This window comes from Echinops telfairi, unplaced genomic scaffold, assembly GCF_000313985.2.
Source record: "Echinops telfairi isolate 266 unplaced genomic scaffold, ASM31398v2 ScPeMD7_7468;HRSCAF=8506_0, whole genome shotgun sequence".
In the NCBI taxonomy this organism is placed as follows: Eukaryota; Metazoa; Chordata; class Mammalia; order Afrosoricida; family Tenrecidae; genus Echinops; species Echinops telfairi.
In genome coordinates this window covers 31,598,488-31,625,281 of record NW_022111369.1, presented here as the reverse complement: position 1 = coordinate 31,625,281, position 26,794 = coordinate 31,598,488, and the positions used below count along the sequence as shown (strand labels likewise).

The following is a 26,794-nucleotide window of genomic DNA, read 5'->3' as shown; positions in this document are numbered from 1 at the left end:
CTTTAACACTTCAGACACCACTCTACAAACAAGGGTGTAGAACACTGCCATTATGAACTATGTTATGCCAATTGACTTAGATGTCCCCAAGACCTCAGTCCTTAGCCTTCAAGCCCAGTAATTCCGGCCCACTAGATGTTTGGATGTCTAAGAATTTTACATAACTGTGCCCTTTATGTGCATTATTACATATATTTATATATATATATACATATATGCCACACAGGCAAATATGTATATGCAAATGACTGCTACCATACCTATGGATGCATATGCGTGCATATGCACTCCCGTTTTGTTACAACTGCTGTTGTTAAGTGTCATCTAGTCGGTTCCAACCCACAGTGACCCTAGGCACAACAAAAAGAAACACCGCCCAGTCCAAGTCACAATATCAGTCCATCTCCTCAAAGATCTTCCTCTTTTTCACTGAACCTCTGCTTTACCAAACATGATGTCTTTCTCCAGAGACTGGTCTCTCCTGACAGCAGGTCCAAAGTTTATAAGATGAAGTCTCACCATCCTTGCCTCTAAGGAGCACTCTGGATATACTTCTTCCAAAACAGATTGGTTTATCATTTTGGCAGTCCGTGGTGCCTTCAATATTCTTCACCAGCACCACAATCCACATGTGCTAAATTGTCTTCATTTTTCTTCATTCAATCACTGTCCAACTTTCACATGCTTATGACGCCATTGGAAATACCATGGCTTGGGTCAGGCACACCTTAGGCCTCCGAGTCACGTTCTTGCTTTTCCATGCTCTAAAGAGGTCTTGTGCATCAGATTTGCCTAAGGCAGTGCTTCTTTTAGCTCTTGCGTGCTCCATACACAAACCACTGCTTATCCAGGCAGTCTCTGGGTGGAACAAGATTTAGCCTTAGCTGTGTTTTTAAGAACTTGCAGGTCAATCAGAACAGGTGTGGCTGGTTCTTATGTAACCTTCCTTTCGTGCAAGAAAGGCTCGATGCCTTTTCAGTGATTTAAAAGCTGCACATCTAACCAGTGCAAGTGATGCAAGAAAAATTTGTTGCCCATTGGAGTTGATTCAAGCATTTCAAAATGAGGGGAAATCTACATAACATCAAAGCAGGGCTTCCAAGATCTTGGCAACCAACTTGCTCAAAGATGGCAGCGAACCCCAGAACTTTGAATGTGTGTGGTTCTTTATAGACCTGCCAGTGATCCTATCTCCCACAGAAGACTCCTGAGAGGATTGACTTCCGAGCCACCCATTCCAGAGCCTCCATTAATAGTTTTTCCCATTTTGGCCTATTCCTGTTTTGCTTTATTGCTCTGATAGAACTGATTCTCAGCCCTACCTTAAAGGGAAAGTAAGGGAAGTTAAGGAGTAAAGGGGAGCTAATAATAATGGATCTGAGATTGACAAAAATATCCTCAAATTGGTTGTGGGGATGATTGCAAAACTTTTAAATATATTTAAATCATTAAATTGTATGGTACCTGCATTATATGACAATAAAAATATTTTTAAAAACATAAACACACATAGATACAAATAAAGGACAAGAAAGAGCTATCCTTAAATGGGGCATTTGTAACCCAGAGGTTGCCTGGATAGCATATATATCTACGAATGTATCCACTCACAATTTTTTTTGGTTGTTATTACTACTGACGGGGCATGATATGTGTTAAAACACAAAGATGACAAGACTTCCTCGTATGTACTTTGGACATGTTGTCAGGAGAGGCCAGTCCCATGCTTGGTAAAGAAGAGGGGCGGCACAAAGGGGAAGGCCCTGGGCAAGACGGGCTGACGCAGAGGCTTCAACAATGGGCAGCGGTGAGCATGGCCCCAGCCTTGGCAGTGTTTCCTTCCGTTGTACACAGGGTGGCTATCGGTCGAAACCAACTCAATTGCACCTACCGACAGCAATCATTGTTCTTGCTTCCTTTGCATCCTTCAGTGTTTTCATTGACTTTGGCCATAGTGTACTGGCTTCCCCTGTAGTATGCATTTCCTGCCCGTTCACCAGCATTAACAGATATCTATTATCTAGTAAATTATGCCTTTCTCCACCCATCCCATGCTTGATAACCATCAAAGAATGCTGCTTCTGGGTCTAAACCTGTGCTTGACTTTTTTATACAAGTGGTATCCTGCACTATCTGCCCTTTTGTGGTTGACTTCTCTCACTCAGCTTCACATCTCCTGGCTTTATGCAGGTTATGCGTTTCCCAGACTCATCGCTACTGTTTATCATTCACTGGTATTCCATTGCATGTGTGTTCAACGTTTTCTTTATCTATTCATCTATTGACAGAGATTTAGGTTGTTTCCATCTTTCTGCTCTTGTGAATGATGCCGCCTTGCACATGGGGGTGCATGTGTCTCTTCATGCCACTGGTCTTGTTCTACTCCTGTAAAACGCTCTTCTCAGACACCCACACGGGCACTTCAACCCAGTCCCACAGGGCTGCTGGGAGCCGGGATGGACTTGAGAGCACTGAGTTTGGGTTTGATTTCTTCGATCCCTAAGAGAGGGATTGGTGGGTTCAAAGGCATTGTGATGCCGCGCTTTAAAGAGAAGCGCCATGCCATTTTCCACAGTCGGTGATCCACTGCACAGTCTTGTTTAGCAGTGTGTAAGAGTCCCAGTCTCCCACAACCTCACCCACATTGCTTGTATTTTTGTTTTTTTGATCAGTACCGCTTTGAGAGGTGAGATAGTATTTTAGTTCTGATTTGAATCTTTCTCATGGCTAATGATCACAAGCACGTCTTCACATGTTTTTAAGCTGCCATGTGTCCTCTGTGATGAAGCATCTGTTTATATTCTGTGCCTACTTATAAACTGGATTATTTGTATTTTGTTGTTAAGTTATTGAAGTTTTCTATATATTTTAGACCCTTGTCAGACATGTTGCCCCTCAACCCCCCTTTCTTTTTCAGTCTATATTTTTTTCTCTTTTGGAAAAGTCTTTTGATGAACAAAGCTATTTAATTTCTAGGAGGCTGCAGGTAACTAGCTTACCTTCGGCTGTCCTCCATGGTAGTTCTGTTTGGTAGGACAGCTATGTCAGAAACTAGGCCCCAGCTTTGCCCATGGAGCCCTGTGCAAGGTCAGCAGTTTGTACCACTACCAGTCACTCTGAGCAAGAAAAGTGGGGCTTTCTATTGCCATCACGAGGTACAGTCTCGGAAACCCACAGAGGTAGTTCTAGCCTGCCCTCAAGGGTCACTAGAAGCCAGCCATGACTCAACAGCACTGAGTGAGAGTTTTGTCCGTATATTATTTCCCTAGGACTTTCTAATTTTAGCTTTAACATTTAGGTCTTTGTTCCATTTCAGTTAATTTGTGTAGTATGAGGTATGAATCCTGTTTCAGAATCCTTCTTGTAAGAGAATATCAAGTTTTGCTATATTATCCTTTTAAATTCCAGTTTATCTCTTGAATATTTTGCAAAATCATTAAAATTAATGCATCATATTTCATCACAGAGACACATCATGAAGTAAAGATCTCCCTATTGTTCAGTACTTAAATTGCTTCCATGGTTTTTTATTTATAAATAGCTTGCAATTAACATCTTAGCACATCAATATTCCTGTGTATACATGATAGTAGTAACTTTAGGACTGATTTCTACAAGTGAAATCATTAAGTTGATAGCTATAATATTTATAAGGCTACTGATTCTACCTGTATGTTCCCACAATCATTGTAAGACATCACTAATCTCATTACAGGCATCCAAGCATGACGTATTGTCATTTTTCAATTTTGCACTGCTTCTAAATTACATGCCCCAGCTTTTGATGACAGTATTTGAAACAGTTTCCTTTCTGTTTCACAACTTTGTCTTCTTCCTTTTGTTCCTTGTGATTAGAACTTTTTAAAAATATTTGGCCCAAACATTGGATACAGACAGTCTCTTGATTGTGCCATGCAACAGAATGTTCAGGCCACAGAACAATCCCTCTGTTTAATAAAACCATCTCACTCCTCCTACTGAGTCACTAGACTAAGAAAAATGTGTCCCGTGTGAGTGAGTGGCACCTGCTCTTGATTTCCCAGATTGCATCTTCCCATCAATTTGGTCTTCGCTTCCGTTTACAGAATGAGCGGTGGTCTGGTCACCGTCTTGATGCTGAGCTAGACTGTTACAGTCACCATTTACGTCAAAACTCTTCATGTCTCCAGACACAGCCAGGCAGCAAAACCTGCCGGAGACTCTGGTTAGCTTACCATCCTTGAAAAAGCATATGGATCATATAACCGTACCTCTGCCAAGACTGGCGGGCCAGACGTGCCAGCAGAAAGCCCGAAAGATGGCCGATCTTCGGAAAGATGAAACTGATGATCAGAAGCTTGAAGTCCGAAGTCCAGGCTCCTTTCGACAGCACCAAACCAGCCACGGCAACCAGCACGAGGAGCACCCCGCCGACAGCGGCTCCAATCTAGAGCAAACCGTCAAAGCCAAACACACGTCACCAGCATGCTCTTTGCGACCGTGGCAGAACCAAAACCCATCACTGCACGGCGCGGCTTGGAATTTATAAACTTTGGGACAAAGAGAGGGCTGAGAAGCAGCTAATCCAATCTCATTTTCCAGAGGAAGAACCTGAGGCGGCCCAGCTCCGTATTATGGAGTGAATTATCTTTCCCCCAAGACAGGTGCTTCATTTTCCTGGGGTCCACCATCAACGCTCCTGGAAGCCACAGTCAAGAAATCAAATGACACATTGCGCTGGGAAAATCACCTGCACAAGCCCCGTCTGTTGTGTTAAAAAGCAGAAGTGTCACATTGAGGACTAAGGTGTGCCTGACGCCAGCATGGGGTTTCCGTTGCCCCATAAAGACGTGAAGCTGCAGAATGACCGAGAAGAGTTGGAGAACATTGGAGGTATTTGGAATATATTACGGGCAAGGAATTAACCAGAGCATGGACTGCCAGAAGAACGCACACATTTATTTCAGAAGTACAGTTGAATTGCACCTTGGGAGGTTGACAAGACTTCATGTCTCTGCCCTTCTCTGAAGAAGAAAAACATGCTCCCTGAATGGGAAGGTCGTGAAAAGACGAACATCCTCCCTGAGATGGCGCCCATGTAACAACGGGGTGGGCTGAGCCAGGCCGGGCAGTTGTTGTTCTGTTGGACACCGTGTTCCTATGAGTCGGAATGAACTTGATGGCATCTAACAGCAACAAAATGTGTGTTGGAAAGCCAAGCCCTATCCTGTGGAGGGAATGTGATCATTTTTCATAAGGCAACCAGTGAAGGTCATACCAGTGTGTGACCTTATCACTCCTGACATATATTTAGCAAGAGAGACACCAGAACACTGGGGGGAGAGAGATGCTACCTGAGGAAGGGACACACCCAGGAATTCCAACAATGTCCACCTCCTAGAAATTGACCTCCTCCGGGAGCCACATCCTGCGCTCTGAAGTCTAGCTTCCTGAATCATGAGAAAATAACTATGCGGTCTGTAAAACCTCCCACTGTTGGCATTTCCATTCCGGTATCACTAGGACACTAAGAAGCCATAGACTGGTAGAGTGGGAGATAAAGCAATGTCTCCTCGTTTGAACATCAGGATTCCTTTTTTCCTTCAGAAGGGGATTGTGGCTAGAAAGATTGGGGAGTTGAATTTTGGAGATAAGTGAAATCTGACAAATATGCATATAACACCTCCGAGCTCCCACCTGGTAGCCTCTTGTCTAAGACCTGCCTGACCATGGTGGCCCTCCTCCCTCCACCCCTTCGCCCCCAGGGGCTTCCTCTGCCCTTCTTTGCCCCTGGTGGAATTTACCCGCTTGACTTTAGACAATCTGAGCCACTATTGGGCTAGTGTGAAAAGCTCTGACGTCTATCCTTTCCCAAATGAGTACTATCTCTTACTTTTATTAAACACACACACACACACACACACACACACACACACACACACATTTCCAGTGGTTAGAGTTTCCAATAAGACATGAAGGCAGATGGGCCCAGAGTCAATACGAAACTCAAACTCACTGTCATGGAGTCAATGTCCACGGACCCGATAAGAGAGTAGAACTGCCCTGTGGGTGTAACGAAGACTGTAACTCTTCAGCAGTGTAAAGATTCCCCATATTTCTCCTCAATAACTAGCAGCCAGTGGTTTTGAACTGCTGACCTTATGGTTAGCAGGCCAATGTGTAACCCCTATGCCACCAATTCTCCTTATTTGGGGGCGGGGGAAGGGGAGAGGATCAGAATTCTGACAAGTTTCCATTCATATCATAGAGACTGCAAACTATGCACCTTGTTACAGTTTGGAACTTAGATTTTAGATGATTGAGAGTATGGGGGATAAGAAGGGAAAACCAGTGCATGACAGGTGTGCTACGGGGATCCTGATTACAGGAGCCTAGTGAGCCCCTGCTATGGGGAGGATGCTGGAATACACAAAGAAAGGCCTCCGATAGTAAAAATACTCTTCATCTTTTACCAACAGTGGATTTCAAAGCTTAAAAATCTACCAAGATCAAATGAGAAAAGCTAGTTTCTTCAATAAATTATCAGATCTCAAAATGAAAGAAAACAGAATGAAAGTATCCTAACATCATAACTAAATTACTTTAATTTTTTTCCAGTGAGGTGCTCTAGAACATTTATATTTTAAAGTACTTTCTGTCACAAGTCCTATGTCCTTCTATTCTTCACAGTTGACAAGGCTGCTAGATAAGAAATGTATCTGATGGACGTGAGAGAAGATAGAAACCCCCAAATCATGACTTTGTTGTTGGCGCAGGATGCCATTTTAAGAAAAGTAATTGAAGGCAGAGGAGTCGGAAAGTAAGAGGTGGCCACAACCGATGTCTCCTCTGTTCGTAAAGTCAGTCCTAACCACGCACTGCCGTTATTGAAGAAGAGCCCCGATGGAAGAGACGGTTACAGCTGGGTCGTTACCCACTGGACCAGCAGTTCTAACTCACCATCTACTCCTCGGGAGAAAGATGAGACTTCTGCTTCCCGAACGACTTACAGTCGCAGACACGTACGGTGGCGGTTCTGCTCCGCCCTGTAGATGCACTGTGAGCTGGAATCAGCTTGATGGAATAAGTTTTCAGTGAGCCATTATTGGATATTTTCTCCAACTGATATGGCAATAATAGATGTGAGAGCCTCTCTGGCTCTTTAAGAATCTCTTAACAGGGGCACATGATTGTCCCCTGAGCAGACCAACTGCAACCCTGCCACGCTGAGGAGGTTCTCGTTACAATGATTTGGTGGCTAAGCCCCTCAATCCTTTTGGGGTGGTTTCATTTAAACAGGCATGTCCATTCATATGTCCAGCCTTTGTTTATCTGTGCAAACCACAAATGTAGAGGTTGTCCAAAAAATAAAATGTTTCTGAAAGACAACCCTCTGTCTTGCTTTTCCACCAAGCCAGCACTTCCTTAAACACTGGGGCTCTATTTCATGCACTTGGGAGTAGCTTTCAACTTGAGAGTGATCATGCGCAGCCCTGGGCATGCACTGGCTCCAGACTCTCTCTGCGCCCACATACACGCACCTAAGCTTTTCTCTCAATGAAACAAAAGTCCCCTACTCACCAGGATGTCACTAGCCTTGGTGTATGGACCTCTGGAGTGACAAAGCCAGGGTTACAGAAAGGGAGGAAGTTTGGAAGCTGGCATCCACACTGCAGGGTGTGTAAGGAAAGTTACCGGGTGCAAATAGCCAGTTTGTGCCAGTCATTACCCGTGTCTGTCTGCCAGGTTTCTGAGACAGAGAAGGTGCTTACCTGCTATGTCACAGAGTCCCTTACCTTGAGAATGACTTTGGAGTGTTCTGACCATCTGTAATTCACGTAGATACCGAAGGCCACGGGAATAGTCAGGCATGCCAGAGTAATTCCTGAGAGAAGGAACATCTGTCAGCAAGTGTCCTGCCCTGACTGCTCAGTCCTCCTCAACAATTTCTATTCCAATTAGATACCAGCTTCCATTGGCTCTGCATTTTATTTTGACAGCCACCTCAAATGACGTTTTCAAATCTTTAGAAGACATTGTTTGAAGGGTATGTGTCATGAGTAGACTACCACTACCATCACACACCTGGCCAGGGGTAGTCACCCTGCAAACACCTCTGTCTACATGAGAATCGAAGTGAACACTTAAAGAGTTTTAAGGATCCTAGTCACATCCCTTTGCCAAAGGGTCTGGCCAACCTAGAGTAGGACTGTCAGAGACCGGATGGTTTGAGACAGCTATAACATTCAGGGATCTAGACCTTGAGCATGGTCTGATGTATGGAGGGACTTTAAAATCACCAGGGAGCACGTGTAACGCAGTCAGTAAAGACGTCAAAGCTCACAGCGATGGGAAAGGTGACGTGTGGGAGCAAACAGCAAATAAGGTGATAGAGCTACTGGATCATTGTTCAATTGCTCTGTAATCGAATTAAATACATTTTAGAAAACTGTTTTAAGTAAGTTCTCTGGTTTTCTTTGTTTTCCTAAATGAACTAGTGTTGGCTTAAACTCTGCAGTTTGAACTCAGATGTCCAAATTAGAATCAAACATCTGTACTTAACCCATGATCTTGGCCAAGTGAATGAGCACTGTTGAGTCTGAAAATCTAGGCAATAGATCTAATAATGGAAGCAATACTGTAGGGTTATTTAGACAAGTAGATTAGACAATACATAAAAATCCCTGCATAAAAGGCCTGTGTTGTTGATGAGAGCTATTGTTATGACATTGGTGTTTCTATGTATTTTGTGAGCCCAGTACAGACCTATGCTCTGATAGGGGATGGTGAGGTTCTGGTCATGGTTCCAGGACCAGCTGTAGCAATAAAGGCAGAGAGGCATCAATCCCAGGGCAGCAACTGTGGAGCAGGCGGTCATGCTGATGCTGAAAGTAAAATGGCAATGATACTTAGTAGGCAGAGTTTGGAATTAAGTAGACACTCTTTATCAAAAGCAACTCTCGGGACACAATTTCTTAGTGATAACTCAGGATCAATTACTTGATGTTCTCTTCTTGTTGGTTTATATTAAACAAATTGGGGCAAGAGGAAAGAAGCTGTGTGAGAGGTAAACTGAGGCACAGGATGAATGAGAGGTAAACTGAGGCACAGGGAGATGGACAAAGGGAGAGCAGAAACAGAAATAGCTTTATTAGGGGGGAGCTCCCAGGAAGCCCCATGGTCTAGCAAGTAGCCCAGGGGAATAGGGGGTTTGCCTGGGGTCCGGAGTCTTTAAAGGAAAGTGGGGAGAGGGAGATTCATGCTGCAGCAGCAAGGTTTATGGCCCAGGATGTAGTTGATCAGCTCTGGCAGGTAGGCCTAGCGATTCTCAGGGAGTCAAGGGATTCCAGGCATTGTTCTTTGGTCTCCTCATTTCAGGGGGGGCAGCTGGTGACCTCCAGGTACCTGCAGGGAAGCGGGACCCTGACCTGCTTCTTCAGCTCAATCCAATCACTGTGGCCTAGAAAAACTTCCCAGCATTTCTTACCATCCATCAACTAATTCACTCTTATTTATTTGAGAATCTTCTTGCCCTACACAGACTGCTCAGCACGAAAAGAAGCCTTGCTCTAAAAGAGCCAACAATGTAATGGTTGTGTACCCTGTCCCTTGCCCCTGGTCTTTACATCAGCCTCAAATCCTTTGATTCATTGTCACTGTGGATCCTAACTGCCCACTAGGTAAAAGGGAAATCATTACCACATGCCATAACATTCCTACTGAGTTACTTGCACACGTGTTCTTATGACATGGCCCTGGTCGAACCTCACCCTAATGAAGAAGTCTCGGAAGATATGGGTCTTGTTGCAAAGTGTGGGCAGCAAATCAAACAGTGCCCAGCTATTTTTGATTTGCGAGAGAATAGCACCTGAAGTCTTAAAGGCTTATCTTCAAGCAAGCAGTCATCTGAGTGAGGCAACAACTAAGTTCACAAGGAAGCAGCACATCAGCCCAGGTGATCCAAAGATTGTAAGTAATAAAATCCAAATCTGAAGGAGAGGATGGTCTCAGGACTGAATTGATCAGCACCCAGTTTGCAGAAGGCTATGGATGGCCATGAAAACCCAAAATCCATTTGCAGGGCCCTCGTAAATTAAGCCTTTGTTGAATTTCCTCAGGACCATGAGACAACTAGGTCAATTGTCCTAACTGAATTCTTCAAGACAAGGTTCTTGTTCTACATTCTAGTTGAGTGAGTAGAGTCTGCAGTCTTAAGAGCTAATATACAAGTATTAGATTCTTCCCATTTGGAGCAAAGGAGAGTGAAAGGAACCAAAGGTTCGGGGAAGAAATTAGTCCCAAGGATTAAGGGCGCATGCTAACCACAGCCTGGATTACCACCAAACACCCTGACTCGGGGAGCAATAGAAGGTACCAGTGAGAGTGGGAGAAAAAGCAAAGCAAACTCACATTTATTTTTTAAAGGCTAAACTTATTGATGATTAGCGCGGCATGCCATTTTAAGAGGCTAGTCTCAATACTTGAGCTCACCCCAAAAGCAACCGGCTAAGTGAGCCTGCACAGTTCAAACTAGTCTCGTTCGAGGGTCCCTTATAAACTACATGCAGTTTTATGACTTAGCAGGTGGCCTGGGGACTGAAGAGCAAAGCCTCACTGGGGAGAGGGAGGCTCTGCCTTCATTGCTCCCAACGTGTTACATCTTTATAGTCGAATTTTACATTTATGGTTTCAACTCATCTAAAGTTTGTAACATAGTATAAAGTATGAGACTCCAAACCATGAGGACAGCGTGGTCACATGGAAGAATGCATGAAAAGAGAGAGCTACAGGGCTGGCCCCAACCAGAGCCAAACTGACCCCCTCCATGGAAGTCGGTTTGGCGGAGAGCAAGTTGGGGAGAGGGCCCAGCATGCCACACCCTCATGGAGGGAGGAAGAGAAGGAAGTCAGACTGGGCTTCACGCTGGCTTAGAGGATGACTTCCCTGCTGGGAGCAATTGGGACACAATGGGGACTGGGCAAATGACAACAGCACGTATCATGCTGTCCCCTTACTGGAGCAGACTGCGATAGAGGACATTTCTGGGGTCACATGGCGGGGAAGCAGCGTGGTCTGAACCCCCCAAAATGGAGTGAATCAAGAAGGGAGCATACCTAGATAAACAATCTGGAGGAGAAAACAACCGGGCTGACTGTTCTGGGGGACAAGGGAGAGGGGGATTTGGGTAGGGGGAAGGAAGTGGTGTTAACAAACTCAGGGACAAGGGAACAACAAGTGGTCCAAAATCAGTGGCAAGGAGGGTGTAGGAGACCTGGTAACTGAGAGGAAATGCTGAAACCCAAATGAAGGCAGAGCATGATAGTGGGGCAAGAAGAAAGTAAAAGGAAATAGAGGAAAGAACTAGGAGGTAAAGGGCATTTATAGAGTTCTGAATACAGGCATGTACATATGTAAACTATTTATGATGAGGAGGAAACAAATCTATGTGTATATATTTATAGGTTTAGATCTAAGGTAGCGGATGGACAATGGGCCTCCACTCAAGTACTCCTTCAATGAAACAACACTTTGTTGTATTAAGTTGACATTCCATGATGCTCACCTTCCCGACATGATCACTGAAGACAAATGGATGCATAAACAAATGTGGTGAAGAAAGCTGAGGGTGCCCAGCTATTAAAAGATGTAGCATCTAGGGTCTTAAAGGCTTGAAGATAAACAAGCAGCCATCTAGTTGAGAAGCAACCAAGCCCATGCGGAAGAAGCACACCAGCTTGAATGATCACAGGTGTCAAAGGAATCAGATTCCAGGCATCAAAAAAGGAAAAATCATATTATTATGTGCTCACCTCCCCAGTACGATGGCAGAGGACAAATGGTAGCATAAGCAAATGTGGTGAAGAAAGTTGATGTTGCCCAACTATCAAAAGATTTAGCGTTTGGCATCTTAAAGGCTTAAGGGTAAACAAGGGGCCATCTAGCACAGAAGCAACAAAGCCCACATGGAAGAAGCACACCAGCCTGTGTGATCACGAGGTGTCAAAGGGATCAGTTATCAAGCATCAAGGAACAAAAATCACATCATTTTGAATGAGGGGAGTGCAGAGAGGGGATCCAAAGGCCATTTGTGGGCAACTGGACATCCCCTTACAGAAGGGTCTTGAGGAGGAGATGCGCCGGTCTGGGGACAGTGTAGCAACGATGAAACATACAACTTTTCTCTAGTTTTTTTGTTTTTTGTTTTGTCTAGTTCTTAAATGCTTCCTTCCCCACACTATCATGATCCAAATTCTACCTTACAAATCCAGCTGGATCAGAGGACATACACTGGTACAGATGGGAACTGGAAACACAGGGAATACAGGACAAATGAACCCCTGAGGTCTCCGCAGGAGAACAATGAAGCTTCCCACTCCTGTGAAGACTGTCAGCCTCAAAAGGGAACAGGCGCAGGTCTGCTCTGTTCTACAGGATCACTGTGGGTCGGAATCCACATCATGGAAGTAGGATATTGACAAGCCGTTGTGGTGACACCATTTCCTAAATAAACCCTCACTTTCCACTAAAATGAAGTGCCAACTTTATCATAGAACAGGTTCCCAATGTATTAAAAATAGTTTCTCGAATGCTCTTCTATGATGCTGGTCAATCGCTGCTTTTTTTTTCTAAGCAAATTTCTGTTTTAATTACAGAGTTTTCAAAATAAACTTATATATATAGGAGAGCAAAGCTTCCACGTGAATTTTCCTTTTCAAACTTATCTTAGCATTTCTCACACTTTTTTGTTCTATATGAAGTTTTAAATTGCTTTAAATTATTTTGTCCTACTTTGTAGTGTGAGCATAGACTTTTCTGCCTATGTAGAAGACACAATAAATGAAGGTCCTCCATTTGCCAGAGCTCTCAAAACTCTACCGGGCCCGCGGGCCACATGCGGCCCGAGGACATTTATCCCGCCCGCCGGGTGTTTTTACCCCATTTGTTTCTGTACTTCAAAATAAGATATGTGCAGTGTACATAGGAATTTGTTCATAGTTTTTCTTTAAAACTATAGTCCGGCCCTCCAACAGGTCTGAGGCACAGTGAACTGGCCCCCTGTTTAAAAAGTTTGAGGACCCCTGCTAGTCAGTCAGAGGCCTGAGAAGCCTCTCTACATTCTTGGCCTCTAGAGTGCTACATTCCTTGGCTCTCCAAATTACTAGGTCCTGAAAGGTATTCCATATGAAATCACTTTGATCTTGAACTTCAGGAAAACTAGCCTATGCCATCTGCATGGCTTTGGCTCAAACAAGCAGAAAGGTAATATTTTTAATTATGGGAAGCAAAGTGTGAGATTCATATCACATTGAGTCTGTATCCTCAGCTAGAGAGGTTCTTGTTTCCATCATTTGTACATTGGATCAAGTCTGTGATGGTCACAGTAATTGTCAGGGGCTATATAGATGGTCCTGGTTTTCTGTCGACTGTAATAAATACCAAGGAAGCTGTACGAGCACACAATCAACTTAGGTAAATGCAATAGGAAGTCACACCTTTCATTTTCTGCAATGAAATGCAAAAGTAGCATAAACAGAGGATGCTGCTAACTGGCTGACTTGCTTGTTCAAATGACAGTAATAAGAATAAATTTGCCTATGACTGGCACACGGGCAGGGCAGGTCCCACACCTCTTCCTTAATTACGCTGTCTGGCCCCTTTGTTGTTGAGCACCGATAGAAACGCCACCACTCGGAGAGTGTAATAGGGCATCGCCATGGTGGACGCTGTGGATGTCTGAAGGGAAAGTGTCACATTTGTGATATGGAGCCCTGTAATTTTTTCTAATATAAAAATGGACATCTATTAAAAAATTTTTTTAAAGAATAAATTTGCTTCTAAAGTATTACTTCACTATAACAAGACTCTACTTGTACTAAGAAATATATAGCATCATCATTCCCAAACGATTACAGAGAATAATGAGACCGATTAAACATGTCTGGACAAATAAGTAAATCCTGAGCCGCCCTTAAAACAAGAAAAATGACATAAGAAGAGGCTTCGAAATGTGCACAAAAAATACATTGAAAAATAATAGAAAATTTTCAACCCCACTGTAAAAAATGTGTTATATTAAAATATAGTGTCAATTAGGACAGTAAATTGAAATTTAAATAGCTCAAATGTTATTTTAATTCCAAATCTAGCAAAATCAGGAAGACTGACATAAAAAAATATAAAATTATGAACATCCAGTTAGTGGAGGGCTATGAGGGATGATGGGAGACCAAAGCCCGTCTGCAGAGTGCCCAGTCAGGCTGAGCCTCTGACAGCTGTGCTCTAGCCACGGGCCAGTATCTCCCTGGATGACAGCACTGCAGTCGATGGCCCTGGTGACACAGTTTGGACAGTCTGACCCGCTTACCTGAGGTCAACCCAAGGTGATGGGAGTGAAAGCACGAAGTCCCCAAGGAATCTCAAACGTAGACTTCTGACTTGCGGGAAAGCACCTGGCACCCCATCTGAACTGGTAGGCAATTCCTCTTTAGAGGGCCACACCGAAAGACTAAAGACATAACTAAAGCACCTGGCACCCCATCTGAACTGGTAGGCAATTCCTCATTAGAGGGCCACACCGAAAGACTAAAGACATAACTCGGGTTTGGGTGGGGAGGCGCTAGACCACTCCATCCCTACTGCGGGAATAACAGCATGGTCTTATTGGATGCTTGCCTTTCAGACAGGACTGCTGAAGATTAAAAGGGCTTAAGTATTGTTTGGTAAGCCGGGCCCAGCAGCGACCACCCTGAAAGAAACAGGGAAGGGTCTAATGGTTTCTAACATATCCTTCTCTCTCTTAAACATAGAGGTATTCATCTGCTCTGTATCATGCTTCCTGTTAGACTTGTGACTATCTCTTTGTTTTTTGGTTGTTGTTGTTTTGTTTTGTAAACATTTTATTGAGGGCTCTTACAACTCTTGTAACAATCCATACATCAATTGTATCAAGCACATTTGTACATATGTTGCCATCATTATTTTCTAGACATTTATTCGCTATTGAACCCTTGGTGTCAGCTCCTCCCCAACCCTCCCTCTCACTCATACCCTCATGACCCCATGGTAAATTATATATTATTATTATTTTCATATCTTACACCGACCGCTGTCTCCCTTCCCCCATGGTTTCTACTGTTTGTCCCCCTGTGGAGGTGGGGGGGGGTGCGGTTATGTGTCGATCATCATGATTCATTCCCCCTTTCTCCCCTCCTCTCCCCACCTTCTCCCTGCCTTCCAAGTATCCATACTCCCATTCCTGTTCCTGGATTCCATGTGTCGTGAGTTCTTATATCTGTACCAGTGCACATGCTCCAGTCTAGCCCGCAGTGAAGACAATACTGGGGTTATGATACTGGGGGGTGAGGAAGCCTTAAGGAACCAGAGGGATATGTTGTGTTTCATCGGTGCTTTCCTGTACCCTGATTGACTCATCCCTTTCCTGTGACCCCTCTGTGAGGGGATGTCCCATTGTCTACAGATGGGCTTTGAGTTTCGACCCCCTCGTTCTCAACAATATGGTTTGTTTGTTTGTTTGTTTGTTTGTTTGTTTGTTTGTTTGATTGATTGTTTTGAGTCTTCTGATTCCTGCTACCCAGTCCTGGCGACACCTCATGATCGCACAGGCTAGTGTGCTTCCTCCATGAGGGTTTGCTGCTTCTCTGCTAGATGGCCTCTTGTTTAACTTCAGTCCTTTAAGACCCCAGATGCTGTATCTTTTGATAGCCACACACCACCTGCTTTTTTCACCACATTTGCTTATGCACCCATTTTTCAGTGATTGTGCCAGGAGGATGAGCATCACAGAATGCCAGGTTGTTAGAACAAAGTGTTCTTGCATTCAGGGAGGGCATGAGCAGAGGCCCAAAGTATGTCCACTACCCCAGTGTATTGCCATATAAATATATGTACATGGGCCAATACCTCTATTTTTATCAATTAATGTGTTAACCTATGTACACACCTATGTTTATACCTCTATCCATAGCTTTGCTTCCTAGATCAATCCTCTTTCTTTTCACCTTCCTCCTGCCCCACCATCATGCTCGCCCTACTTCTGCCTCTTAGCACTTCCTCTCAACTAGATTACTGTTGCTCCAACACCCTCAGGATCTCTACAGCCTTGTTGTTGATTTTAATTCCTTAGTTGTTCCCTGTCTATGGCATTGTTTGCTCATCACTCTCCTTTCCCAGCTCCTTCTCCACCCAGTCCCTCCGGAACCTTGAGTCCCTTCTCCTCCAGCTTGCTTCCCATGACTATCTTATATAAGTAGGCAACCCAACAATAACAGAGACCAAACAAAAAATAAACAGAAGGTTGGGGGGAAAAAAACCACATAGTTCCAGGTCTGTCCACTGACTTTTCTGACTGTCTCCCCACTGGTCTTGGGGGAGTTACGGGAGCTGCTCCTCCTAATCTGAAGTCTATTTGGAGGACTCTTCAGGGGCTTTGTGTCTTTGCTCCCATTACTCTTATCTATATGCTATTTTGGTGCTTATCTATACAAAATACCCAGAAGAGGCAACCTTAAAGAGACAACAACTGGACCAATGATTCTTGGGGGGCATGGGGGTCAGGGGAGGGGGAGCCAATAATGATGGGTACGAGAGAATAGTAAGTGTTCTAAAATTGATGGTGAGGACTGTGTGGCTTTTCTTGTCGTGTTTGAACAATTGAATCGTGTTTGAACAATTGAATCGTATCTGAGAGGAACTACTGAGAGGTGAGAGATGGGTAAACATAACATGGGGTAGAGGAGGAAATAAATATAAATTAAAAATAAATATATATATTTGTTTAAATATGTATATATATATTCATTTGTAATAAGGAAGCAGATGAACTTTGGGGTTCTACTTAAATCTTGCCTCAGCACAAGAATGGTTTGTTCTACTAATGTGGCACTGTATGATACCTTCCTGACATGATCGCTGACAACAAAATGGGTGCATAAGCAAATGTGGTGAAGAAAGCTGATGGTGCCTGGCTATCAAACAATATAGTGTCTGGAGTCTGAAAGGCTGGTAATTAAACAGGTGGCCATCTAGCAGGGAAACAACAAAGCCCACGTGGAAGAAGCACAACAGCCTGTGTGAACATGAGGTGTCGACAGGAAGAGGTATCAGATGTTCAAAAACACGCAACCAAATCTATGTGTAGGGCTGTGGCTACAATGGAGATCCAAAGTCCACCTGTAAGATAACTGGACAGTCCCTCTCAGAAGGGCCACGTGGAACAAATGATAAATCCAAGGTGAAATGATGAACCACATAACTATCCTCCAGTTCTTTAAGAGTTCTCCCCTTACTGTTAAGGGCTGTATGTGTTTTACCGCGTTAACCATGTTGAATTTGCATATTTAAGATTGTTCATTACATGGAAGTCACGATGATGCCTCAGAGAGAGACAGGAGTAATAGTTCCCAGAGAGTGTGGGAAGAGAGGGCAGGAAGGAAGGGGAAAGGGGAACTGATGACTGCATAACCCCATCAACGGGATCAAACAACAGAATTCTATGTGAATGGATAGATTGAAATAGATATGTCAATAAAAATACATACATATATATATTTTTAAAGATGATAAATAAAAAGAGTCTCAAACAGCCTTACTATTAGGCAGAGACCATTGAAATCTAGATTATGCTGGATTGAACTCAACAGAGACTCGACCTGAATTTGTTCTAGGTACAAGTATCTCTTACTGGGTCCTTGACAGACATTTCTTCCCTGGATTTTTGAATGTTTTTTTTTCCCCTTTCTATGCATCATTTGTATTTTTGTCTTTGTACTATTATGAGTTTATCCTTACCATCTTTAAAAATATATGAAATTAGACATTTATTTTCTCATTAAAATAAATTTTTAAATGATCCAGTTTGCAAGATAAAGATGGAGTATGTGCTGAGATCAGGCCATCATATTGTGAGGAATGTGTTCTGGGCCTCTGCCCACACTCCAGTGTCCCTTTAAGCACAGGAATCCACGTGCGATGGTTAGAGATTACGCCAATTAGACACTCCTAGGTAACGGCAGGGACAGGGCCCAACCTACTAAATTGGGTCTCAATCTGATGACACTTCTTTGGGGTCCTAACTCTTTTTGGATAAGAGGAGTGACACTGGGGACTCTCTTTCTCTCTGTCTCTCCCCCTTCACCTGCCTGCCACCAGGGTTGGCTCATATACATCGCACAACCCTGAGAGCTGCCGGCACTCGGCCACATTTCCATTGGCTTTGGATCCACGTGGTTCTGTACCCACTGGCCTGTGGTCTTCTTGCTTCCCTGCATCATTAGCCTGGAGCTATGTGACTCTGGAGAGGGATTTATGGACTAGCAACGGGCTTATGGACTTGAGTTGGACTGGGCTGGGATGTCTTCTTGATATATAATTACTTTTTGATATAAAGCTCTTTCTAATACATAGATGAGCATCATGGGATTTGTTTTTCTAGACAACCCAGCCTAAGACACCCTGCCTTGAGCAGTATTAGCCATGTGTGTCTTTGTGTGTCTGTGTCTGTGCGTGTGTGAACTCCCTAAACTGTGGAGCAAAATAAAGTTTCCTTGACACAAAAAGATCAGGTCAACCGACTCTATCCTAAAAGAAAGTTCAAGGTCAGGTGTTCCATCCCCAAGAGTAAATGGCATACTTGTCTACTGCCTGTCAATAATAGTTTACTTAACTAGTGTGAAGAAAGAGACGATGGAGAATAGCATCAGTCAGTACAAAGCCAGGGCTAATTCCAGAACGTCCCATCAATTGTTCACATCTAAGAACATTCTGGAAATTCTAGCTATATTATATAAAGAAGAATGCAATATCAGGATTGAAGGAAGGCTTATAAACAAACTGTGGTATGCAGAAGACAAAACCTTGTTTGCTGAACGTGAGGAGGACTTGAAGCACTTGCTAATGAAAATCAAGGACTAGAGCCTTCAGTATAGATCGAAATCTTCACCAGCAGGTAACAGCATTGTGGCAGTTACATAATCTGACAACTTGACTGAAGGAGCAGAGTCTAGCTTGTCAATCAGGTCATGGCCTTCTTCTGAGAATTCTGGGAGTTTTCCTCTGTTTCCCCACAGAGGTGGGACACACTTTCTGTCTACTTTGTCTTCCTGCTGACAAGACACATGGAGCCACGCGGAACCCAGCCAGAACCCTAGAGCTGAAGGAGCCATGTAGAGACCCATGCCAGCACTGAGATGCTTCCACCGCCACTGGATCCACATGACTTTCCACCCACAGGCCTATGATCCTTGTGCATTCAGCATCATTGCATGTGTTGTGTGAGTCTGAAGAGGAATTTATAGACTGGTATGGGGCATATGGGCTAATATTGAACTTATGGACTTGATCTGGACTGGACTGAGATGTTTTCTTAATATACAATATTATACAAAGAGCTTTGATATAAAGCTCTTTCCCATATATATGTGAATGTTCCTGGATTTGTTATTCCAGTGAGCCCAGACTAACACAATAATGATTAGTAGAGAAAAAATTGAAGTTGTCAAGAATTTAATCTTGCTCAGATCCACAATCAATGGTCATAGAACCAACAGCCAACAATGAAACATACAACTTTCCTCTAATTCCTAAATGCTTCCTCCCCACCCACTATCATGATCCATCCCAATTCTCCCTTACAAATCTGCCTAGACCAGAGGATGTATACTGGTACAGACAGGAACTGCAAACACAGGGAATCCAGGATGGAGATCCCTTCAGGACCAGTGGTGTTAGTGGTGATACCAGGAAGATGGAGGGAGGGTGGGTTGGAAAGGGGGAACCAATTACAAGGATCTATATGTGACCTCCTCTCTGGGGGACAGACAACAGAAAAGTGGGTAAAGGGAGACGTCGGACAGGGCAAGATATGACAAAATAACAATTTATAAATTATCAAGGGTTCATGAGGGAGGAAGGAGTGGGGAGGGAGGGGGGAAATGAGGAGCTGATGCCAGAGGCTTACGTGGAGAGCAAATGTTTTGAGGATGATGAGGGCAACGAATGAACAAATGTGCTTTATACAATTGATGTATGTATGGATTGTGATGAGTTATATGGGTCCCCAATGAAATGATATTAAAAAAAAGAAGCAACAGCCAAGAGATTTAATGATGCATTGCTGTGGTCGTTACATAATATATGTGAATGTGAATATATATATGTGAATGTCAATTTGGGACTTGAGAGGATTAAGAGTGAAGGGGTGGAGTCTAGTCTGTCAATTGGACCATAGCCAATGAGGCCACTGTGTAGGCATGGTTTCTCCTGAGAATTCTGGGAACGCCTGTATTTTCCTCCTTGGAGATGGGAGACACTTTCTCTCTCTCTTCCCTCTCTTGGAGACTCTTTACTGACAAAACTCCCTCCCTTGGAGACATTGCTATCCCCGTGCCCTGGGAACCGGAGAAGCCACGTGGCGACCCCTGCCAGCATTGAGATGCTTACAATGCTACTGGATCCAAAGACTTTCTACCCACTGGCCTGTGATCGTTCTGCATTCAGCATCATTGCATTGGTTTTGCGAGTCGGAAGAGGACTTTATAGATTGGTATTGGACATATGGACTAATATCAGACTTAGGGGCTTGGACTGGGCTGGATTGGGATGCTTTCTTAATGTACCATTACCCTTTATATAAAACTCTCTCTTACACACATAGGAGTTTCTGTGGATTTGTTTCTCTCATCTACCCAGACAAGCACAATTACATTGAGTGAATCTGCTGTTCCAGACCTCTTTAAAGTGTTGAAAAGCAAGGATGTGACTTTGAGGACTAAGATGTGCCTGACCCAAGACATGGTATTTTCAGCAGCCTCATAAGCATGTGGAAGTTGGACACTGAAGAAGGAAGACTATAGGAGAATCTATGCATTTGAATTATGGTGCTGGCAAAAAGTTTTGAATTACCATGAACTGGCCTGTCTTGGAAGAAGTACAACCAGAGTGCTCCTCAGGGGAAGGATGATGAAATTCCAATGCACATACTTTGGACACGTTGTCAGGAAAGACTGGTCACTGGAGAAGGACACCATGCAGGTGAATGAGGGGAGCAGTGAAAAAGAGAAGGCTCCCTGGCCCAGATGAATGGACACAGGGGCTGCAACAGTGGGTTCCAACCCAAGAGCCATTGTGCGGATGGCACGGTAGTGGGCAGTGTGTTGTTCTGTCCTACACAGGGCATGACCAGTCAGAACCCACTCAATGGCACCTAACAATAACAAGTAAGGAAAATTAAAGAAGTCCGTGACAAGCAATGTATGACCTTGAGTACTGATGTTGCTGTTAGATGCTACCAAGCGGATTCGGACTCATAGCAACCTAAATGCAATCAAATGAAACACTGCCCACTCCTGCACCATCCTCGCAATTATCTTTGAGCCCATTGTTGCAGCCACTGTGTCAACCCATCGCATTGAAGTCTTCCTTTTTTTTCATTGACCTTCTACTTAACCAAGCAAAATACCCTTCTCCAATAACTAGATCATTCTGATAATATGTCCAAAAATGTGAGATGAAGTTTCACCATTCTCACTTCGAAGGAGCACTCTGGCTGTACCAGCAGAGCTGTGTATGTTCTGCTAGCAATCTATGTTATATTTAATCTTCTACATCAACACCTTAATCCAAAGTCATCAATTCTCTGTTGTACCTTGTTAACGGTCCATGTTTCATATGTGTATGATGCACTTTAAAGTACCATATCTTGGGTAAGGGAAACCTTAGTCCTCAAAGTGGTATCTTTGCTATTTAGCACTTTAAAGAGATGTCCTTGATTATTTGACCGCTGCTTCCATGGGCATTGAGTGTTGACTCAACTAAAATGAAATCCTTCCTAACTTCAAACTTTTTATTATGAAATTTTCTATTGGTCCAATTGTAAGGATTTTTGTTTTCTTGACATTGAGGTATAATCCATATTTGTGTTAGGCTGAGTCACCTAGAGTGACAAATCAGTGACACTCATATATGGACAAGAAATAACCTTATATCAAGAGGGAACTTTAGATTGCATAACTCATTTTAAAGGCGATTTAGCCATGGGGGTCGGGGGAATGTTCTAAAATTGATATAGTGATGATGGTATAATTCTCATTGATATGATTGAATAATTGAACTATTGAATTGTATGATATGTAAATTATGTGCCAATAAAAAATGTTTGAAGATAAAAAGAAGCAACTTTACACCAAGGAGGCACCGTAGCCTCGTCCACCTCTAGTCCTGAGTGCTGAAGCCAGATGTGCCCTCTTTAGACTCACAGACCTGCAGGTGGATGATTCTGAAAGGTGAAGAGGGATGCAGGAAGACCACAGGCCAATGGGTGTAGATTTGCATGGATCAAGGTTGGTGGAAGCATGGAAGGGTGGTGACAGTTCTCAAGGTCAGGTGGCCCACATGGGGCCACCCTGGGAGGCAGGTGCAGAGTCCCAGTGAGCATGAAGACAAAGGGGCAAAGAGAGGAGCAATTCCCAGTATCTCTCACTTGTCTACAAAAGGCCACACCTCCAAGGAGGTGTCATCAGTCTGTCACTTGATTGGCAGGTGGGGCTCCACCCCTATCTCCACACAAGTACCATCAAGTTGACATAATATCTAACAGCTGCAATATTCAGGACTATTATCTTTGATCTCCCTCAGTAAATGCTTCAAGTCCTCTTGAAGCAAGCAAGCTTGTTTTATCTGCATATTACAGCCTTCTGGAATGTTGAGGCAATGTTCTTCATATAGTTCAGCTTCTCACATCAATTACACAGCATACAGATAAGTATAATGAGTATGATGAAAGGATAAAACCCTGATGCATATCTGTGCTGATTAGGCCACACAGTACCCACTTGTTCTGTTCTAATGGCTACTTCTTGGACTATGTACAGGTTTCTCATGAGCACAATTAAGTGTTCTGGAATTCTCATTATTTCCATCATTATCTACAGTTTGTTATGATGCACACCGTCAAATGTGTTTGCATAGTCAATAAAACACAAGTGAACGTCCTTTTAGAAATCTCTGTTTTGTGCCCAAATCAATCTAACATCAGCAAAGATATCCCTCATTCTACATCCTCTTCTGAATCCAGCTGGAATTTCTGGCATCTCCCTGTGGTTGTACCAGTGCAACCATTTTTAAATTATCTCCAGAAAAAAATGTACTTGCATGTGGCATTAACGACATTGTTTAATAATGTCCACCCTCTGTTGAGTCACCTTTCTTTACAGTGACAACATTATTGATCTCTTCCAGTTGGTTGATCAAGTAGCTGTCTTCCGAAGATTGGTGAGCGTTTCCCGTGCTGAGTCTCTTTGTTGAAACATTTCCATTGGTACACTGCCAATTTCTGAAAGCATGCTTTTCACCAGTACTTTCCAGAAAGCTTGGGCTGCATCTGTGAGTGCCTTTATTTCTTCATCATATACTACTTCTTGAACTAGTTATTTGTCAACTCAATCTTTTTGGTATTGTGACCGTGTATTCCTTCCATCTTCTTTTGATATTTCCTGCATTGTTTGGTGTTTTGCCCATAAACTCCTTCAAGATTGCAACTCCTGTCTGTAGTAAACAACAGTGGAAGTGGTCATATCTGACCTCTTCTGACTTTCCTATTGCCACAAGGCAAGCATCAGACATGTCTCCAAGCTCCATGCTCGTTTACCTATCTAATACCAACTGTTCCTCCCAGGCCATTCTACATCTATGCTGGGTTCAATAGAACTCACAGACAATATTCAAGGTTAAGGGGGGCTATTAAGGAAGTTAACAGATTAACATAAATCAGGATTAGCAAACAGTAGGTTAGGGGTTATGTCAACTAGGCACTCTTGGGTAAGGATAAGTGTAGAAATCAACCTGTCATGACATTGCAGCCTGATGACACCTCCTTGATGTCATAGACTTTTGATATAAAAGAGAGAGAGAGAGATTGAACAGGGCCATATCCTCTTTGGCCTTGGTCTTCTGCTGCAGCTGGTTCTGATGTCTGATTCCTCCATCACCTATTGCTTCCACTGCTGATCCCAGAAGCTCTCAACAGACTTTAGTGGATTCAGTGAGCCAACTTTGGGCCTCTGTGTCCACTAGCCTCTGACTCTGCTGTCTCTGTTTGTCATCGTGCTTTCTGTTCATCAGCTTCCACGTGTCAAGAGAAAGCCGTCTTGAACTGGACTCAACCTACATATTTCTTACATAATGGCTTACCGTGTACGCCGTTTCCTGATTTGTTAAGCCAGATGTCTAGAAAAAGAAAAAGTAACACTCATCTATGTGTAAGAATTCATATCAAGAAGTTCAAGTAGGAAATGTATGTTTTGGAAAGCATATGTTTATGGAAGAAATTGCACAATTATCTATGAAAAGATAGCACTATGCAATGATATGACATCTCTATTGGCTCCCCAAACCAGGTCTCTGCCCGAATCTCAGCCTCTCAGTCACATGGTCCTAAGCCTTTACCTCCAAGAGCCAGGAAGCCAGCCCAGAGACCACTCTGTTCCACAGCTCCATAGTCTCCAGTCAGACTCTCAGTTCTCTCCTCTGAGACCCGACCCCACAGTGTCTGGGCTCAGCAGCCTCCACCACTTCAGATAGCGATATTAGACCTGCTCTTCCGTTGGTCCTCAGCTTTCTCTCTTATACACTGAGAAATGACTTTTATACTAACCATACCTCCTGCAAAAAAGAAGACCCTCAAGGAGATGGACTGATGCAGTGGCTGCAACAATGGGCTCACGCAGAAGAACCACTGTAAGGATGGCACTGTGCAGGCAGGGTTTTGTTCTGTTATGCCCAGGGGACTATCTATCAACATCTACTCAGTGGCACCTCAGAACAACATACCCTCAAGGAAAAAATGGTGCCTGAAGTCACGTCTTCTAGTAAAGTCCTAACGCGCCCAAGGAAAAGGGTCTGACTTGACTCTGACCTTGTACTAAAATCAGATCTTCATCCCGCCCCAATATATGTATTAGACATAGTAGAGTACACGCTCCACACTACAATTCCAGCCACAGGCATGTAGACTCCAGAATTACAATATACCACCAAAGGAAACGTGGCTGAAAGAGCCCTATTCATGGACTACAATCACTGTCTTGAATTTTCCTTCAGTTCTTTCAGCTTAAGAAATGTCGACAGAGATTTCAGCCCATGGATTTATGATTGAGGAAGCTGAAGTCCAGAAAGGTGAATTTAGCCACACCAAGGCACTGAGCTCCTTCAGCGAAGATGAAAGCCCGGACTCCTGATTTGATGCTCCGTTCCTATCTTGAATAGTAATATCAGCTCGTGGAGTATTTTATGCCAGATGCAATTCTAAGCATTTTATTTATGAGGCAGTAGCCCCCCCACCCGAAAAAAATGGAAAAAAGCTCCACTGGGCCGAGTGTGCATTTTTTCCACTGGGTGAGCATCGAACAACTTGCTCTGAGTTAGTTCACCCAGTGGCATCACCTGGGAAGGTTGTCTCTGGTAACAACGCATTTTTTCATAAAAGCAATTTCACCAAAACCTAGTTTTTTGAGGTGACCAACTTGAGAGAATGGTGTGTGGCTGTGAAATTGTGTTTCCTCCTCAGGAGAAATGCCACAGAAACGGTTGTGGTATTGAACACGGCTGACAAGGACAGCACTATGGGAAAAACTCAAGTGAATGAGTGGTTTTCTTGTTTCAAAAAAGATGAAATGTTGATTGATGACAAACCTCATTCTAGATGTCTGTCATCCTCCCAAACAGATGAAAGGGTGCACAAAATGTGTGCACTTGTGCTCGAAGACTGATGGCAGACCATCGAAGAGGTGGGGAAGTTGTCTGGACTCTCTCAGAGCTTCAGTGAATTTTAACAGAAGATTTGGGAATGAGAAAGGTCTCTGTGTAGTTTGTGCCTCAGGTTCTGACTGACCAGCAAAAAGAACGTCCAGTGGAAACATGCTGTGCATTGAAAGAACAGCTCTGAAGCGACCCAGACATTTTCCCCAATGACATGGTGCTATTCTTTTTTTTTTTTGTTCATGGTGCTATTCTTATGACCCCAAAGGCAAATATCAATCAAGCCAGTTGAAAACACTATTGTCACCTCACCCAAAGAAAAGTTCATCAAGTGAAATCAAAGATCAAGAGGATGCTTGTTTGTTTTTGTTTTGGGGTTGTTGTTTTTTTATGTAAGAAGGATAGTGCATTTGGAGTTAGTTCCACCAGGTCAGATTGTTAATTGAGCTTTCTATTTAGAAGTTCTGAAAAGATTGCCTAACAGTGTTTGGTGTTTGACCAAAAGATCTGATTTGTGGCAGATGGGGTCTGGTTTTACCATCACACAGACATCTCTATGTGCCAGTTTTGCAAAAATACAGCATGCCTCTCTTGCCCCATGCACCTTGTTCACCTGACTTGCTCCATGAGACCTCTTTTTGTTTCCACGAGTGAAGAGGGACGTGAAAGGACAGCCATTTGACGAATGTGTATTCAGCTCATTGACAGCTTTCCTCTCTTTACCAAACATGATGTCCTTCTCCTGAGACTGGTCTCTCTGACAATATGTCCAAAGTATGTAAGACAAAGTCTCACCATCCTTGCCTCTAAGGAGCACCCTGACTATACTTGTTCCAAGACAAGTTGGCTTGTCTTTTCAGCAGTCTATGGTACTTTCACTGTTCTCCAGCCCCACAATTCAAATGCATCCATTCTTTTTCAGCCTTTCTTATTCAATGTCCAACTTTCTCATGCATATGAGGCCATTGAAAATACCATGGCTTTTCTGTTGTCCATCCCCCAGGGAAGAGGTCACATGTAGATCCTTGTAATCAGTTCCCCCTTT

The 26,794-nt window shown here is 43.5% G+C and overlaps 1 protein-coding gene across 1 annotated transcript in view; it reads right to left on the bottom strand.

The window, feature by feature from the left end:
- The window catches only part of SLC10A6 (solute carrier family 10 member 6), a 43,108-nt gene that overhangs the window by 10,874 nt on the left and 5,440 nt on the right, over nucleotides 1-26,794 (bottom strand). Inside the window, exons 2-4 of the mRNA XM_004703413.2 lie at nucleotides 8,746-8,864; nucleotides 7,776-7,864; nucleotides 4,251-4,426 (exon numbers count right to left, since the gene is read on the bottom strand). Of these exons, the coding sequence (XP_004703470.2) occupies nucleotides 4,251-4,426; nucleotides 7,776-7,864; nucleotides 8,746-8,864 (384 nt within the window). The remainder of the gene's footprint in view (nucleotides 1-4,250; nucleotides 4,427-7,775; nucleotides 7,865-8,745; nucleotides 8,865-26,794) is intronic.